We start from the raw sequence: 19,463 nt of genomic DNA, 5'->3' as shown, positions 1-19,463 counted from the left end.
AATCCACAATACCGAGTACGTATACAGGTACTTATGCTATAGAAGACAACAAGTCTGATGCTTTTAACCGTTATTAAACTCATTGTTCTGATTCAAAACTATACGAACTGATCGGTTGGAACGATTAATTACTCAACAAACACATGTGATGTCATATCAATTACTAATGGTCATGTATGTAAAGGGATTTTACTTCATAGAGAAACAGAGCAAGTTATGACATAAAGATGCATTAGTTACGCCCGATATAAACACTTTCTTGTGCCTCATTCAACGACACCGACCGTGGTAATAAAATGGTTTACTTTCTGTGTGTCAGGTATATCAGTAACATGAGTCAAAATACGTGTTTCATATAACATTCAACTACAAAAAAAATGGTGCAAACAATAATGAACTGAACGGAACACGATTATTTACTTACATTTCAAATGAAGATGTATGAAGAAGCCGCTAATGATCTGATGTGATCAGGGAGAAGCTTAGCAATGTTTATCTGATGCACATCTTCCGGGTTTGTGGCTTTAATTGCATCTATCATGACCTAAGAACATGATGTCTTTAAAGCTTACCATTTATTTATTCTACGTCAACTCATCAGAGATTAAGGGAACAAGAATGTCGGATCATTAGCCATGCCGTGCTAAGAGATGAGTTGAATTGTCATTGTCGTATCTAGCAACTGCTTGTCTGTAACTGGCAGTCTACATCTCATTTATCGTTAATGACAGTGACTGGTATGTCACGTCGGAGATTGTTGTCATAGAAAATATAACTAAAGCAGATAGAATTTAATTATGTCGAAAATACAAAGCTTTGAACTATTTGGAAAGGTTACATTCTTTTATCTCTCCCTGTTTTCCTGCTTAGTTTTGCAAGGATACTTATGAAACAAAAATATTGGAATATTCAAATGAATTTCAAGCAATTGCAACCAATTTATCACATTTTAACAGACTTTTTTCTTAAAAGATTATCCATTGTTAGCAAACCTAACGAGGGTCTACATAAACTATCCCCCGGTGAGTGGTCTGACTATATATATTCCCAATTAATGGTCTATAAAATAAGCAAAGCTTTATTTGAGTAGATTTTTAGTTTCGTCTCATTCTGTTCTCTCCATCATCCTCAGATTTCATTCCTGCTTCAGATGTCTATGTGATTTCATTGAGGAAGATCGAAGGAGCTGAAATGCCTCAAGAAGATTTCTGTCAAATATCAGAAAATGAACGTATCGTGGTAAGATTCTCTCAACTTTCAAACTTTAAAATAAACGCTACAGCAGGTTAATAAACTTTTGTTTAAAAAGGATTAAGCTTATCTATCCCACACCTGTCAGTTTCAATGAGGCAGAGTATATTGAATTATGCCATGTTGATGTTATGAACGGTCAATATTTGTTTGTTGTTTTGTTTTGTTTTGATTATTTCTTACGTTTATGTTTATTTACTTTTTTTGTGTTTTGTTTTGTCATGTTTTTCCATATTTCTTTTGTTATTTATTTAATTTAATTCACAGAGAGAGAGCAACCATCTCGTCGATTAATTATTGATTTTTCGATTAAATGTTCATTCATTACGTTTTGTTTTGTTTAGTTGCCACACCTAGCGCAAATTGCCGACAAGTTTAACAGCAAGGTCCTGACAAGTTATACTGATCATAAAAGTAAATGTAACGACAAAGGTGTGAAGGAAAGGGAACGCGTCTTTATATTTTGTTGTTGTAAATATTTAAGTTCAGTGAAGCTAGAATTAGTTTATAATTTTGCCTATGATTTTCATAGTACCTATGATGAAAGAGAAAGGGTCAAACTTCTACTTTCTTGTTGTTGTTTTTTCTTTCGGTTAAATATTTGACATCAAGTAGAGGTCAACATATTGAGCCATTTAAGACTGAGATGAAGATAACCCTTCCTCGTTTTGAAACATCCTCCTAGTTGAAATGAGTTATTTGATTAATATACCACATCAAATCCATATCATAAATTGTCTGTACTGATGCGTAATGTCATGTTTGTACGGAATATTGATCAGTAACTCTCTCAAGGTGTCTCCATAGTAGCTAGTTATAATTAATCAAATCTTTCAAGCAATCATTCCTGGTAATTCTGACTCTCAAAATAAATTCGATAGGCCTACGTTGAAGAGTGTTAACGTAGATACGCTAATCTTATGTAAACTCTTAGAATAGGGCATGCGTAACATGTATTCGACTTTCTAGCATATTTGAGACCGAATAACGGCCATGCTAGGAAGAAATAAGGTCACATACACAAATGATTACGTCCAGTTTTATGATGATCGCGCTGCAGGCGTGAAAATCAAGTGACAGCGTGCTGTAAGTTACCGTATAGAAAGACTATATCATTAAATATATATATATATATATATAATTATATATATATATATATATATATATATATATATATATATATATATATATATATATATATATATATAAATATATATATATATATATATATATAATATAGTTTACCATTACGGTAACCGTTACAGCATGCTGCCACTCGAGTTTCACGCCTGCAATGTGCGGCGATCAACTGGACGTAAACATTTGTGTATGTGACCAGGGAGTTGTTATAGTCAGGTGGCTTAGCAACTTTAACGTTACCGGCCGGACAAAAGTACCAAATTTGGCATGGAGTTTCTTTCCGACCTATCTATCGATTTTATCCGTGGAACCCACTTTATCGGTTCCGATTTTTCAAGATGGCGGCCAAAATCCAAGATGGCGGCCAGAAAAAAGGAAATGTCATATATCTGGCTGTAAAAATCGGAGATGAACAAATGAGGGGTCAATTCAGGTGTTTCTGGGGTCACTGAACAGATGATGATCATGGCATGTTGCTTGAGTAACCCACTTCCAAGATGGCGGCCAAAATCCAAGATGGCCGCCAGAAAAAAAAGGAAATGTCATATATCTGGCTGTAAAAATCGGAGATGAACAAAAGAGGGGTCAATTAAGGTGTTTCCGAGTTCACTGAAACAGATGATGGTCATGGTATGTTGCTTGGGCCACCCACTTCCAAGATGGTGGCCAGAATCCAAGATGACCCCCTGAAAAAAAAGGAAATTTCATATATATTCATTCCCCAGACCCCCTGTGCCCTTTTCTGATTGGGACCATCCAACCTTCCGTCCCCAAACGTGTAAATGAAACCGGGCTGGCACCCTGACTATATGTTATGACTGGTATTCTAATTGTGTCACTTTGGCTCAGGAAGCCACATAGGACTTATTGGGGAACTTTGAGGTGTGATCGACCGTGGATAGACACTGTCGCAAAGCCCGTTATTATATGGGAGTTATACGAGTGTCATGTAAGACTGATTACATTGAGTCAACTATATAATAGGGTAACCTGAGGGAAAACCGACCAGATGTGAATACCGACTCATTGAAAGATTTTGTACGATTGTGCACCCTTGATAAACACAACGTCAATTGTGCGAACCCAATTCGCTAAGCAGGTCACTAGGCATCTGAGGTATTTAAGTCGTTCTTTTCGAACCTGTACCCCAGGGCTACTGTTAGTGAGGATCTCCAGGAAGACTTGTTGTCTGGTATAGACAAGGCCCCCCCCCCCCCTCATAGTAAAACGATAGCTTGGGTTCGAATCTTCGGTCCCGATGGCCTCCCTCCTGAGTTCTATCGGACCTTCTGGGAGGTTCTCGGTGGGGACTTTAGAGACGTGTTCGCTACCGCTTTCCAGTTGAATTACATGAGCCAAACACAGAGGGCTGGAAATATTGTTCTCCTCCCAAAGTCGAGAGACCCTTTGGACCCTAATTGGCGTACAATAGCGCTGTTAAATCTGGACTACAAAATCCTGGCCAAAGCATTAGGAAATCGCTTAGCGGATGTGATGCCGGATATTGTAGGTCCTCTCCAGACTTGCGCTGTGCGAGTCCTTCGGATTGAAATCAGTGTTTATTCGTTGGGTCTCGTTACTATATAAGGACGTCACGAGCATGGTCACTGTTAACGGATTTACTTCCGGTCCCTTCCCGGTTCGAAGGGGAGTCCGTCAGGGTTGTCCCCTCTCCCCCTTGTTGTATGTTCTCTTCAGCGAAACGCTCAGTACCTCGCTGGACAGATGCTTGGGGTTTCGACCTTTCAATGTACAGGGAGGGGCTATAGTTAAATGCATGCAATATGCCGATGACGTCACTTGTATTGTGTCGGACCTGGTCTCCTTCAAGCCTTTATCGAAGGTTTTGGCCACCTTCCAAGAGGCTACTGGTGCCAGACTTAACAAGTCCAAGACCAAAGGGCTGCATTCAGGAAGTTGGCGCGGCTAATCCCTTCCGTTCGATGCCAGTTGGTCAGATGTCATGATCAGGGTAATCGGCATCTGGCTAGGTTATTGTGCCCCGGAGGCCACCACTTGGCCCGAGAAAGGCTGATCAGGTGGAGGCAAGGCTCGACACATTCAATCGGAGGTGACTCTCCCTCCCTGGTAAGGTTACAGTTGTCAATCGTTTTATTGTTCCTCTCCTTTGGTATCCTGGTACGGTGATCGCTGCACCAGATTATGCCTTGGTGCGATTGGAGAGGATCATTTTTTATTTCATTTGGGGAAAGTGCAAACCAAACCTTCTCAAAAGGACCATTCTGTAAAAGACCCCCTTGAGCGGGTGGGTTTGGTCCACCTACCATCTTAACTGCGCTTTCTCCTTTTGAAAGGTTTTTTCGTTGCGTTTGAGAATCCCTCGTTTGCCTTTTTTGTTAGGTTCTGGGTGGTTTTCTTTTTCGCCACTTCTTGCCCCGGATCCTTTTCCAATAACTGGCCAAAGGCGACACGCCCTTCGGGGGTGTATACTCAGATTGGTGACTCACTTTGTAGAATCAAAGAGGAGGGTGGGCCAGATGTTCTGCTGAACGTGGCCCCCTCGGCTTGCCAAACAGCCATCTCTCCAGATGTGTGGTGTTCTGTGTGTTGTAAGTCACTAGATAGCGGTCTCCTGGACTTGGCGAGGAGGATTGCACATGGGGTCCTCATCACTAACCATTTTTGCTTAGTCAGGTGGCGATTAGGTTATGGGATTTGTCCCTGTGTGGGCTGTAAAGCCATCAGGACTATGCAACACCTTTTGCTGGAGTGTCCCTTTGTCCGGTTGGTGTGGAAATGATGGTTTCACGCCTTCATTATTGGTGTTATTGGTTGTTATTGTTGTTGTTTTGGTTATTAGTATTATTGGTTGACCTCAAATGACTAGTGACCTAACTTAGCGTGTGTTGTGTTGTTCGCAGAATTGACGTTGTGTTTATGAAGGGGGGGGGGGGGGGGCTTGTCTATACCAGACAACAAGTCTTCCTGGAGATCCTCGCTAATAGCAGCCCTGGAGTACAGGTTCGAAAAGAACGACCTAAATACCTCAGATGACTAGTGACCTGACTTAGCGTGTGTTGTTCGCACAATTGACATTGTGTTTATGAAGGGTGCACAATCGTACAAAATCTCTCAATGAGTCGGTATTCACATCTGGTCTGTTTTCCCTCAAGTTACCCTATTATATAGTTGACTCAATGTAATCAGTCTTACATGACACTCGTAACTCCCATATAATAACGGGCTTTGCGACAGTGTCTATCCACGGTCGATCACTCCTCAAAGTTCCCCAATAAGTCCTATGTGGCTTCCTGAGCCAAAGTGACACAATAAGAATACCATGTCATAACATATAGTCAGGGTGCTAGCCCGGTTTCATTTAAACGTTTGAGGACGGAAGGTTTGATGGTCCCGATCAGAAAAAGGCACGGGGGGTCTGGGGATTGAATATATGTGAAATTTCCTTTTTTATCCAGTGGGCCATCTTGGATTCTGGCCGCCATCTTGGAAGTGGGTGGCCCAAGCAACATACCATGACCATCATCTGTTTCAGTGAACTCGGAAACACCTTAATCGACCCCTCTTTTGTTCATCTCCGATTTTTACAGCCAGATATATGACATTTCCTTTTTTTTTCTGGCGGCCATCTTGGATTTTGGCCGCCATCTTGGAAGTGGGTTACTCAAGCAAGATGCCATGATCATCATCTGTTTCAGTGACCCCGGAAACACCTGAATTGACCCCTCATTTGTTCATCTCCGATTTTTACAGCCAGATATATGACATTTCCTTTTTTTCTGGCGGCCATCTTGGATTTTGGCCGTCATCTTGAAAAATCGGATCCGATAAAGTGGGTTCCACGGATAAAATCGATAGATAGGTCGAAAAGAAACTCCATGCCAAATTTGGTACTTTTGTCCGGCCGGTAACGTTAAGCCTGAAAATTGTTGCTAAGCCACCTGACTATTATGGAATAACAGGGAGTTGTTATGGAATAACAACTCCCTGATGTGACCTTATTTCTTCCTAACACGGTAGGGCGGTGTGTTGACATTGCGGGATGAGCTCTGTTTTTTATTAAACTGTCCATACACACACAAACCATTTGCCAATAGAAAAAGGGGAAGAACAAGATGCGACGGTATGGAAAGGGAGAAGATAAATTCTTAAGAAATTTCCGAGTAATTTCTCTGTGCTGCATCTATAAAAATCACTGGGCGGGGGCAAGAATTATATGACAATGTTCTGGCTCCACTCTCTCCCATCCCTCTCTCTCTCTTTCCCATACCCGGTCTACCTCTGTACCCAACCAATAACAGTTTACTCCTCTTCCCTTCCTCGTCCATCATAAATACCCACTTTACACTTCTGTAAAGGTCTATCGCATGTGTGTAAATTACAGCTACTTGCGAGGACTCGGACACATAAGATAAACTTAGCAAAAATAGAACGAACCTTTGGAATTTAGTCCCTGCTTTCTAAATACAATAAGTTGGTAGAACTTAGAAGAGATCCAGATTATTTACTAATACTTCTTTTATTGTCGTGGGATTGTCGCTATCAAACTGAACTCAAAATATTTCTCGGTAGATATCACCTTCGGCGAAACCACTTCCCATGAGGGCTCAATTAGTGGTTTATGTATGGCGTATTGACACGAAGTGTCCTTATTTGGTACAGGTTAGACGCCCGGCAGAAACGTTCAAACGCTTCTGGCTATATTAAAATCTGTTTCAGCTGCTAGAAACTAGATGGCATGTTTACATTCTTCGAGAAATTCAATCTAGAAAATTACATTTTCACTTTCTTTTAGGTTTTGTACTTTGGAAGTTCGAAACAAGAGTAGCCAATATCAGTCCTGGACGATGAAATATACATACTTGGACAATTTGAACAAGTCGTAGTGGTTTTTACTACTGTCTATTGCATTTAATCGTACATTTCTTTACATATATACCGCATACCTCCACTTCTGTAGTACGGATACAATAACACGCGATTGAGTACCGAGTAGAATTGTCCTCACATGAGTACGAATTTGAGTACAAGGCTCAAGGTGAGTACACGAGTACTGTACTTAATCATATCGGACTATAGTAGTACGAGTACCCAAACCACGAGGGTGATTATGATGAGTACAGGTATCCTATACTAGCATTACGAGGACGAACATGGACTCATGACGAAAACGAATGTGGACTCGTTATGAGAACGAACATGGACTCATTTCGAGAACGAACATTGACTCATTACGAGTAGGCTGCTGCTTCCATGCAATATTAGTCTACATTAAATGCAGGATTCTGACCGGAATTATTATGATTTACACTCTCACCTTTTACGGGAGTTGAGAGTCACATGTAGCATTTTATTCCACATAATTTCCCATTCATAGAAAACGTGTGGAGGCTTTTCCCCTACATCCTTCCCATTTGATTCACCCTTCCCGTTGAAAAGACTGGAATGTATAAAGCCTACATCAGGGTATATATATAAGCAATACGCAAGTTTATATATAAACTTGCGGGAGTCGAGGAGGTTAACTCCACCAAACCATCCCCATCCCCCATATAACCGTCTCCATATAGGAAAATAAAACATGACTAAGCCACATTTGCAATGGTACAAGGGTCAACTTCCTATTCTGTCCCAAGAACGTCAGAATGGTTCATGTATAAATAAGGAACTTATTTTCAAATAATTAGGTTAATGCAAAATACGGTTATCACATGTTGATGATGATAATGTCATTTCGAAGTGCTTTTTTTTACACCGACTGAAACATTATTGTATGTTTGTGTGTGTGAAGAGTGTCATTAATCGTAGTGCTTATGTCGCTAGTAACGCGTTGATTTTATACCTGAAAAAGTTCATTGGAATGACATTTACTTTAGCAGATGCTATTAAAACCAATAAATCTTACTTCAGTGCAGTCATATAGTATTCTAAGAGGAAAACATCATACATTGACTTCCTTAACTTGATTGAGAAACAAGCCGGACTAAATAAACACGTGCTGATGTCTTCTTTATTTTGGTTGTCACAGATCATCAATATTGTCCCATTTCCTAACCAATAGAAACCACGTGACTATTAAAAGTACACAAGTGTCACATCTGGTAAGGTATTAAATGTTTCAAATCCAGTTTGTGTACGTTTTGTAACTTTGCGTTGTGACAAGTTACATATAATTGGATACCCCTATATACAATTGCTCAATCTAACTGAGAGAACTCAATTGTGGATGTAACCATTTCACTGCTGCTTGTATTAGACCCGTCGTGTTCACTGTTTACCTCAATACATAACTTTTGGGACACAAACTTAATTTTATATGTCATTCGTTCATTTGCAACACTGTATGTCAAAACGTTAAGGAACGTAACGATTAACACAATAAACTGGTTATGGGTTCATACTATTATTATTATGCTATTGATGATAGAGACAATATGGGCTACCGTCAACATGAAAAGAAGAATGTTAAATACAGTGCAGCTTTAACTGCCTTCATATTTTTTTTTTATATGTGATGAGGCACGCATAAATCTTCCAGGTCGTCTGTATACTCTGGCCTCCCAACCAGGCTACCTTCTCGCTCCCCTGTCCCATCCTTACCTACCCCACCCTTTCCCATCCGTCCCATCCCATCCCATCCAACCCATCCCATCAAATACCATCCAATCCAATCCCATCCCATCCCAACCGTACCTCTACTCCTACCGTTCCCTAATATACCCTTCCCTGATCTATCCACCCTCACCTTTTCTCCCTCTCCCCTCCCCATTGATGTCGTTTGTACTGGCGATATAAGTCAACCATGTCGGAAGAACCTAACAGTAATCTTATGATCTCTGTCATTTCACAAACTGTGTTTCAGCTTTGTTTTTGATTTCATGGAATCTGTCTGATCAAAAAGTGGAAACGTAAATCTATTAATTGCGATTCAGAGAAAGAGCCCAACATAGATAGAATGTGGTGGGTTAATAAAATGGTGTGGCATGGCAGGTGCAGAACATGTAACTAGGGTGAGATGAGGAATACAATGGGGGGGGGGAGGAACTTAGTGTGGGGATGGGGTTTGAAACGAGGGAGAAAACGATAATTAATGGTTGCCCTGATCCTAGCTTTAATTAATAATATATAAAGAATGAAAACATTGCACGAAGCTCTGAAAGTCTGAAAACATATGCTGAAGGAACTGCTTTCAAATGAGCGCAAACCTGTTGTGGCAGAGATTTACGTTAATGTTATGGTCACGTTACATCCAAACCTCCAAACAAGATCATTTGAACCCGTTGACTTCTTATGACTATAAGCATTAACTACCGGAAGCGGAATTCCGTGTCATAACGTCTCATCAATTCAATTCAATGTTAATATATGTTAAGGAAGTATTTGTGAGAAGATCATTGTATCAAGTGGTTTGTACGACTTTTTTTAACTAAAATCTGTTCTATGAGAGGTTGGTACTTACCAATTAAGTGTCTATAATGTTCGTATAAAAAAGTTCACAGGAATATTAAGTGACCCGAAGAGCAGTCACGCATGAACCTTCCTTTTGTTCTCACGGTTCCACTGTATATAGTTCGACTCTGTAGTAATATCTTTGATAAAGTTCATAAAGAGCTAGGTGAACATTTAAAATCTAGACTTTGTGAAGACAAGATATAGACCGAGATGATCATTCAAATCATAATGGTAAAGTAATCTAGCAATCTGCTGAATTCATCATGGAGTTTGCGATGATTAAATGGTCATTTACATCTATCACACCATAGCAACCGGTGTCAGATGAAGTGGGTCAAACATTGTTGTATGTGGGAGCCACGGTGAAACGTACAACAGGAGCAGCCACGCTGCAGAAGCTCAGCTTAGCTTCTGAGCAGTTTAGTTTCCGATCAGTTTATGCCCTTTGTTTGTGCGAAAAGTTTTAAGACATAGGCGGGATAGATAACGGTGGCATTTCTTTTCCTCTCATCTCCTTTTTTTCCGTGCCTTATGATCCTTTTTAGCAGACATAGTTTGTTACAATGGTAGAAAGTTGTATTCCTTCAAAATGGAAACATTGTCACAAACTTAATTTATGCAATAGAATGTTGTACTTATAACCAGGGATGAACTTTACCCCATTGCCAAAAACAAAACAAAAAACAGTTTATGCACTTCGCAGTTTTCATTCATGCCGTAATAGAACGAAAACGTAAAAACAAAAGTATTCCTCTACTAAATCTGCTAAAATGTTGTGGATATCACGTTTGAATTGTTCTGACCGAAAATTGCACCCATACAGTAGTAGAACGACCTGTAAATTGTTTACAATCGAAGTACCACAGAGAAACGTTAAAGAGCAGAAATCGGAATCGGCTCCAACAATACAGATAAATCTTACTTATCATAATTACTTTGAACGTTGTAAGAAAATGGCCTCTCGCGACCTCAAGTGACATTCAAATTATCAAATATGATTGCTTGCATGGAAACTTAACTCACACAAACCACTGTCGAAATTTCAGACAAATCGAGTGAAAAATGACGAAATGTTAGTCATTCAAACACGGTGCAAAAAAAGAGAGAATTTCTGCAGTATCGCGCGATCGCTATAGCTCATCTGAAATCATTCAGCTGAGCTAAAAACGTATTTCCTGGCTGTCTTGTGGCTAAATTACCGGTGCTCTTTGGGTACAGGGTTTAGTCTGTTAGATCTAGAAAGATATTTGTATAGTGCGAGTACACAAGTACTAGTTTTCGAGTACATGACTTCGTCCCATTGGTATGAGTATACTCTAACTGCGAGTATGAGTACTAAATAGTGCCCTAGAATCGGTAATAATCTGTCATATTCTGTAATGACCTGTCATAATATGTCATCTGTAATAAGACAACCAAACACGTTTAACCTTTTTATGCAGTTAAAGTAATTAATGCTGAATATTCTAATTGGTATGATCTCATCTTTGTTTCTAACTATGTTTTTTTTTTCTCAGGAGTCTGAAACAGTGACGTTTACAAATCTTAGCTTTGGATTCGTTTATGAGTTTAAGGTAAGTTTAGCTTTAATTTGTACATGTAATGAGAATTATTAACTAAGAATTAACGGAATAAGACTGAAAAAAAGGTTACGGTGGCCCTGAAGGAACAGAGATGTATGAGTAACATGTGTTGGCATAACACGAAATATCGATAATTTGTCAATTTTTGTGAAGATTTAACCTAGTCAACATTTGTCGTGTTTTGACATGCATGTTGTGATGTTATGTTAAGTGTAACACAGCATCTCGACAATGTTTGTCAAGATTGTATTTGCGTATAACTTGATGAGTCAACAAATATCGGAATTCCGAATGTAACACGGCATGTCGTGTTCAATTAAAACAGTGTAACTACTTATCTCAGATGTCCCATCAGACGGAAGGTAAATTGCTACAAGCAGTAAACTAACAAAGGTTTAAAACCATCCCTCCCTCTGTTACTGTATATCCGTCCCCCTTTCTTACCCGTTTGCATTATCATCTACGATCAACGCTGTATTCGCCATTCCAAACGTTTTTGGTTCGTTAAAGTTTCCCAGGTACTACATACTCTCAAGGATGCACAGCAAGGCTGTGTCTTTCTGAATAAGACGCAGAATATTTTACAAATTAACAGATATCAGGACTCCTGACAGGGGGATCTCTTTTAGTGATTTATAGACATCTTCAGATCTCATATTAACCTGGCTCAAACGATTAATTGCATCTGGCAATGTAGGTTAGAATTACTCTGCTGTTATAAATGCATTGCAATTTCACCTATCGATTATTTTATTGAATTCGGTGTCACTTCAAGTAGCTGAAACTGCAGTGAACTGTTATTGAAATTGAGAGAATTAAACAGAATGCTCAGTGATCTCAATAAATCATTGCATCATTTCAATTAAGATGCAGCGCACTTAAACTTAAATCGTATCTAGTAGCAAAATAACCAAGGCATGTATATCTTCAGCAGTTCCCCCTCCCCTGTCCACTCCCGCCCCTGTCCCCTACCCTCCCCTGTTCCCCAAAAAGAGAAAAAGTAGCCTCCCCTCCCTCTTCCCAAACAAAAAGAGAGACATTAGAATTACTGTACTTTGTGATTAACAGCGTTAACTAAATTATTAGTTTACTCCAGCCTTGCTTTCATTTCGGAATGTTAAAAATCAACCTACAGCAGAATGCATATATATCATGACGACACAACCATGAATCAAGGTCGCGCAAACAAATATTAATCAGAAAATGTCTTGAGTATACTTGATGATTTGCAGATTTATAACAACAGCTTCCAATTTTTCAATTCAAGTAGCTGACGGCAGCAATTTATCAATTTTTTTGGGTCTTTTCGTGTTGCCTTGTTCTGTAGATTTACTCTTTAAAACAATATGATTACAGTTGACAACTGTGGCATTCGTCTTAAATAATTTTCTGCGAAGTAATAAAGGTTGAAATAACAAATGTATAGATGTATGGAATGAGAAAAGGTTTACTTTGAGTAGTTGAAATTCATAAATATTGAATGCACATCAGGTGAGTGAGTGCCCGTTAATGCGACCCGTTGAAATTTATAATATCGAAACATATTTAATCTAATAATAAATCAACCGAAACAATGAAGTTTCACTACAATTAACTGAATGACCTGAGAAAATATGAAATATGTATAGTTTGGGGGTGTTTTAATGTAGATTCTACTTCTGATATGATATTCTAACAAGACAGACGGAAAATACACGTGTAAATCAGAAATCTATTAATTTCCTATATCTAATGTAGTATTTCCAGTTTTGTGACAGGAGCTGGTATTCCCTTGAAGTGAAACATACTAGTAAAGACCAATAAGATCGCACCCATTTTTTTAAAGCAAAGATAAAGGTTGAGAATCGAATGCATGTCAATAACTTATGCTCTCTGGTGCAAATTCTCTGAACTTTCGGGTGTATACTCACAGTCTGAATTTCAATTTCAATCTCAAATTTCAGAATCATTAAATCAATCACATGTCCGACTAAAATAATAAATACGTCCAATATTTCTTCTGCATAGCCGGTATAACATGTTTCACCCCACACATGCACCCCCCCCCCCTCACCGATCTCAAAACCCACCTATGGTTCCCTCTCCTTCTCCTCCTACTCGTCCTCCTCCTCCTCCATCTGTCATCCCTCCTGGCCCTCTCTAGTCTGTCTCCTCGTGCCCATCCTCCCTTAACGCACATTTCGAGCTCGAAATCAAATATATGCTGAACTTGCTGTAGGATATTATGGAAACGAAGACAACCTTCGTTGCCGCAGAAAAGTGAAGTTTTTTAGCACGTGGCTAATACTATATATATATATATATATATATATATATATTCATTTGCCTTTGTCTTTTACCTCCATTTCATTAATATAAAATCTGTTCAAAGTATCTCTTTCGAGATCCGGCTTTAGGAGTCACAAATGATTTCGAGTTAGTTAGCATCATGTTTGATCTCTAGTGTAGGGCAAATATGTCACCAATACAGAACTATTATTGTTCGATACAGGTGACTAACGCCTACAGTGGAATTACGTCCTTCCTTACCGGTTTCGAACCTCTGGACATTCAAAGAGCGTCCATAGCCTAGTGGTAAGGCTGTCCGCATATAAAGCGGGTGGCCCGTATTCGAATCCCGGTGGAGGCTGGAAGTTTTTTCACTGTTCTGGATTTTCCAACTCATTACGTTTTCAATTATATATATATATATATACATATATATATATATATATATATATATAATTTGTGGACGACGGTGAGGAAGCGAAAGAGAAGAGAGGTTGGAAGGGGGGGGGGGAGAGAGAATATGAAGAAATAGATGACATGAGAGATGGGGGTAAATGGGTGCACAAGAGTTTAAAAGGGGAGGGGGAATTGGGGAAAGCGAGAAAGAGGGACGGGAGAAATAAAGAAAGACTAGAAGGTGAACAAGGGGAGGACGACATGGAGTCGGAAACGGGAACAAGCGGCAACCAGAATGCGAAACGCATTGAGGTTTCGAAGACTTCATTGCCCTAGACTTCTGCTTGTTAACCAGAAATAGCTGTTACAATATAAACGGACCCAACCACTTTGTTGATGTACAATGGAACTATGCCATCTATGTTATAATAAACGCACGTCAGTCCACAGTACGTGTCAATACACACCTCCACCAACAACAATAGGGTATTGTACTCAATGTGATGCATCCACACACCAAGAATGACAAGTATCCACGATTCCCATCAAAAACCTCAATGCGTTCTGCATTCTGGTTTCATACTTCGAATTCCTCTGTAAAATATTACATATTACCTTTTCTCTCTGAATATCCAACGCCAAATCTTTGAGACCGACATCGCCAAAAAAAAAAAAACATTCTACATCACTGGACAGCCGACGGATATTTCGGCCAAATGTGATTAATTTTCTTCGTTAAATTTAAAAAGTTTATGATTTTTAAGGTTGCCGGGGTCAATCGTTTGCACCTGACGTTTAATTCAAATATTCTTACTCGTACTTGCATACAAAGTGGATTAGAACATATTTAGAACAATTCAATTTATTGATTGATATTTCCCCTGTGTCACTGCTGCAAGTGTTTTCTTTCTGTCTCTCACCCTCTCCACCTCTCTCTCTCTTTCCTGATTCCCAGGATGAAAATTAATTTCTGTCATTGATAGGGGGGGGGGGGATGGAATATTTCCTCTCCGGTGGTCTTGTATCTTCATTTGAGATATATTGATAAACTGATAACGTTGAGCTGCTCAGGTTGGTTGTAGTCATTTGGATCCTTTAGCGTGACATAGAAAGAGCTTCTATTAACCGATAAGGAAACAGTTAAAAACCTCAGGTCAATGAACATTTTCGTCACGTCTAGATTACAGACTTCTCTCTAACGTCAAGTCGAGAGAGAGAAATATATTCTGACAATTCATTTCCACATAATATAGCCCGGGGATGATTGTAAGTAAGGGGGGGGGGGGTGGTATGGCCAAGAGTTGCGTGTATATAGGTTAAGGAAGGTCGAACTACTGGTGAAATGATTAATTAGTCTCAACAGAGGAAGTGAGTATATAAGATAAAATATATTAGTGAACATGAACATGGTCAAAACTGCGTGTTGATTGTCTTTCTTACTTAATCACATCTATCATGTGCGGCAAATAGGAATACTTTTCCTTCTTTATTACTAAGGTATCAGAATATAGTCATAGGATATTTTAAACGGCTGAATTTTTGAAGCTTAATTCCGATTTAACCAGCGGGGAGGCCCGGGTTCGAATGTCGGTGGAGACTGAAAGTTTTTACTGTTCTGGATTTTCCAACTCACTACAATTTCAAATTATATATATATATATATATATATATATATATATATATATATATATATTAATTGCATTGTTGTAGACTCAGTCTAGCATAAAGTAAGCTTGGAATTTACCGAAAAATGATGTTATTATTGAGAATAAATAAGTTAACAAATAGCAAGAAGAGATCAAATCATTAAGGATACCACAGCCATTTATTTCTGTCTTTCGTAACGTTACTACCGAATCCTCTTCAAACCTTCAGAATTCTGTGACGTGGATTCCGTCAGACTAAGAGAAAACACTCGACAATTTTTACTTAGCTGTTCTGTCATTTCGCGTAGACTTATGAGGACCAGCTTGATACTTGAAACTTCGTCTTGATAGGTTAAAGCTATAGCTTGTTGTTATATATATTTATATATATATAGTAAAGGCTTCGTAATTGACGCATCCCCGTAATTGACGCACCTTCAATTATAACTAGCAACGATACAGCAGGCCACGTAAACTTTTTGCAGTCAAGCATAATTACATATTCATGAGTTTGAATCCATTTCAACTATTTGCTGAGCAAATTGTGGTTTCTATTAAGCTTTTACCACCCTCCCCCCAGTTTTACACGTATTTTGGACATTTGGAAATCTTACTCCCAAAAAATTACCAAAATTACTTCAATATGATACAACTACTCTCTGGGACCTGACCTGTCTGAGCTAGGAGGTTCAGAGCATAGCAAACAGCATCCAAAGTTAATGGATGTATACTTAGGCCTACTCTACAGTTAGCTTATCAACGAATGTTTCAATTTAGGGGTATGAAAGAACTTGACACAGCAGACATTTTGTGTTCAAATTCTTCTCAATTGTACGTTGCGTAAGCACAGAACAATAAATATTTTGAGATCATTACATTTCTGAGGAACTACACATATGAAAAATGCATGCAGTTGAGTGATTTGGATTTTAGGTTGACAGACATCGTCAATCCAATCCTTAAGTGCGTCAATTATGAGCCCACCATGCTATATATATATGCACATATATATATATATAGGCTATATATATATATATAAATTTATATATATATATAAATATATATATATATGTGTGTATATATATATATATATCTTCTATATGTTCCGACGTCTCTATGTTCCGATAATTCCAATTAATTTTGGGACTCATAATTTTTTTGGACCAAGATTTTTTGGGGACCAACATTTTGCGGAATAAATTTTTACTAACGTACTTACATGGAACTAAAAAATTATGATAATATTACATTTATAAGTTTCTTGACATAGCCAGCTGCTTTAACGATTCCCTTCTTCACTTTCTATTATAACCCTGTGATTTCCCTTACGACCACTCCATCTTTCTCTCGCTTCTCCACTTCATCTCTTTATAACTTTGATGTTTACTCTTCATTATTTCTGTCAAGTCCGTCCGTTTGGAGGAGAAGGATCTCTATTAAGAGCATTGCTATAATCTTCAGATTTCAGCATAGATTTCTCTAGGAAGAATGAGATATAACAAATAAAAAAACCGATGTAAAGTGTCAAAGTCCAGCTGACATACTCAAATTATAGGGAGAAAGCATAAGAAAAAGTCAAAAAGTTTAAAAAAGTGAAGCAGGACGAAGGCTGATTCCTTTGGTAAATATCTTAATGGCCATGATTAATCGTGTTTGGTCTGTAGAGAGGGGAACCAAAATCAACATACGAAAGATATAAGAGCTGTTTTTTTTTCTTTAAGTTTAGAACGTTGTACGATTTTGATATGTAAAGCACGGTCTTGTAAAAAGGCTATTGATACACACACACACATATATATATGTATATATATATATATATATATATATATATATATATATATATATATATATATATATATATATATATATATATATGGATCTTATTTGGCTCAGTACACATTTAGGTACATCGCCAAAGTGAACATGAATTCACAACTACGTAGGCTAGTCAGTATCCATAATATTCGAAGCATCCACAAGACAGTAGCGCAAACTGCACGTAGTAGCCTTACATATATACTGACGATAAGATTCTTTAGCGCAACCACATTCATAACCTTTCCATGACCGTCCATGTTAATACGAACTATGTCAGAGCAGCCAGTTTTAAGTCCTAGTAGAGTTATGTCCGACAAAACAACAATAAGACAAAGTAAATACGTATATGACAACAATTCCGTACAACTCAAAATGTCTTTTGTTGGGCAACAATCCATATTTGTTTTTTTTCAAATTGTATAGATAGTCTTTATCAGGGGATTTTTTGTATAGTGCAGTGTATGTGCAGTGAAGTATACATGCCACACAGTCAAATTTATACTTCATAGTGCAGTGAAGTATACATACCACACAGTCAAGTGCATACTTCGTAGTGCAGTGAAGTATACATGCCACACAGTCAAGTACATATTTCGTAGTGCAGTGAAGTATACATGCCACACAGTCAAGTACATACTTGGTATTGCAGTGAAGTATACATGCCACACAGTCTAGTGCATACTTTGTAGTGCAGTGAAGTTTACATGCCACACAGTCTAGTGCATACTTTGTAGTGCAGTGAAGTTTACATGCCACACAGTCAAGTACATACTTCGTATTGCAGTGAGGTATACATGCCACACAGTCAAGTGCATACTTCGTAGGCAGTGAAATGTCTGTATTTAACTGAATAGCAAACCAATTGTAACAGTCGTTGCAAAAGTAAAAATTACATGACAATTCACGGTACGCCGGAATAAATGTGCATTCTCTATATAAGCCTCTCCTTGATTGATTGGATTATATATTAGGTAACATTTAAAATGTTTCAATGCTCGGTCATTCTATTATATCCCACTCATATTTACTTCATTTTAAATATGTTCCACAAACTAGCTTTGACAACAATATTGCAGGCAGATCCCTGCGACAATAGTATCCAATCGTCCCTTAATATCTTGCCTTTTTTCTTGCTTTTTGTCTATTCCCTTTCGTCTCTTCGGCTGATCCAAGTGTTTCCGTTCTGTTCATTTCCAATCATAGATTCTTTCAAATAAAGTGGCTGGTTCCGTTTGATTTTGACTTACGACAGATAGTTGAAACAACTGTAAGACTTGTATTAAACCTTTCAATTTCAATCAAACATGACGGGCGTCTATGGAGTACGGAAACTTAAAAGTGCCATCAACATAAGAAAAGCTTTGCCCCATAAGTTGACATTATTCAGTAAATTGTTAAGATGACAAGATAATATCATATTAAAAATCAGAAACAAAGTTGGATTGCTCAGTTGCTTTAACTAAGCAATTGAACAATTTTCTTCAAAATGTTTAATTGACAACTTATCAGATCTCGTCAATTCAACAATTTTCTGCAAAATGTTGAATTGACAACTTATCATATCTCGTCAATTCAACATTTTCCTACAAAATATTAAATTGTTCACTTCAATCCAACTGAGCAATTGCGCAATTTTCTGCAGAATGTTTAATTGACAACTAATCGTATCTCGTCAATTCAACATTTTTCTGCAAAATGTTCACTGTTCACTTTATTCCATCTGAGCAATTGAACAATTTTCTGCAAAATATATATATCATCAACAATATATATATCATCAACAATATATATATCAGGTGCGTATCCAGGGGGAGCGTTGGGGGCGCGCGACCCCCGGGTAAGAAAAAGAGGAGAGAAAAAAAAGGAAGAAAAAAGGAAAAAAGAGGGGGAAAAAGAAGAGGAGGAGAGGAAGGAAGGGAAAAGAAAATGA

General features: G+C 38.2%; 1 protein-coding gene across 4 annotated transcripts in view; it reads left to right on the top strand.

The window, feature by feature from the left end:
* Window positions 1–19,463, top strand: part of LOC139978289 (uncharacterized) — a 111,605-nt gene that overhangs the window by 68,191 nt on the left and 23,951 nt on the right. For all 4 annotated transcript variants that reach the window (XM_071988355.1, XM_071988353.1, XM_071988354.1 and 1 more), the window contains 2 exons: window positions 1,133–1,239; window positions 11,340–11,396. In XM_071988355.1, coding sequence (XP_071844456.1) covers window positions 1,133–1,239; window positions 11,340–11,396 — 164 coding nt within the window. The remainder of the gene's footprint in view (window positions 1–1,132; window positions 1,240–11,339; window positions 11,397–19,463) is intronic.

The sequence above is a fragment of the Apostichopus japonicus genome, chromosome 13 (assembly GCF_037975245.1).
Source record: "Apostichopus japonicus isolate 1M-3 chromosome 13, ASM3797524v1, whole genome shotgun sequence".
Lineage (NCBI taxonomy): Eukaryota > Metazoa > Echinodermata > Holothuroidea > Aspidochirotida > Stichopodidae > Apostichopus > Apostichopus japonicus.
This window is presented reverse-complemented; position numbering and strand designations above follow the sequence as displayed.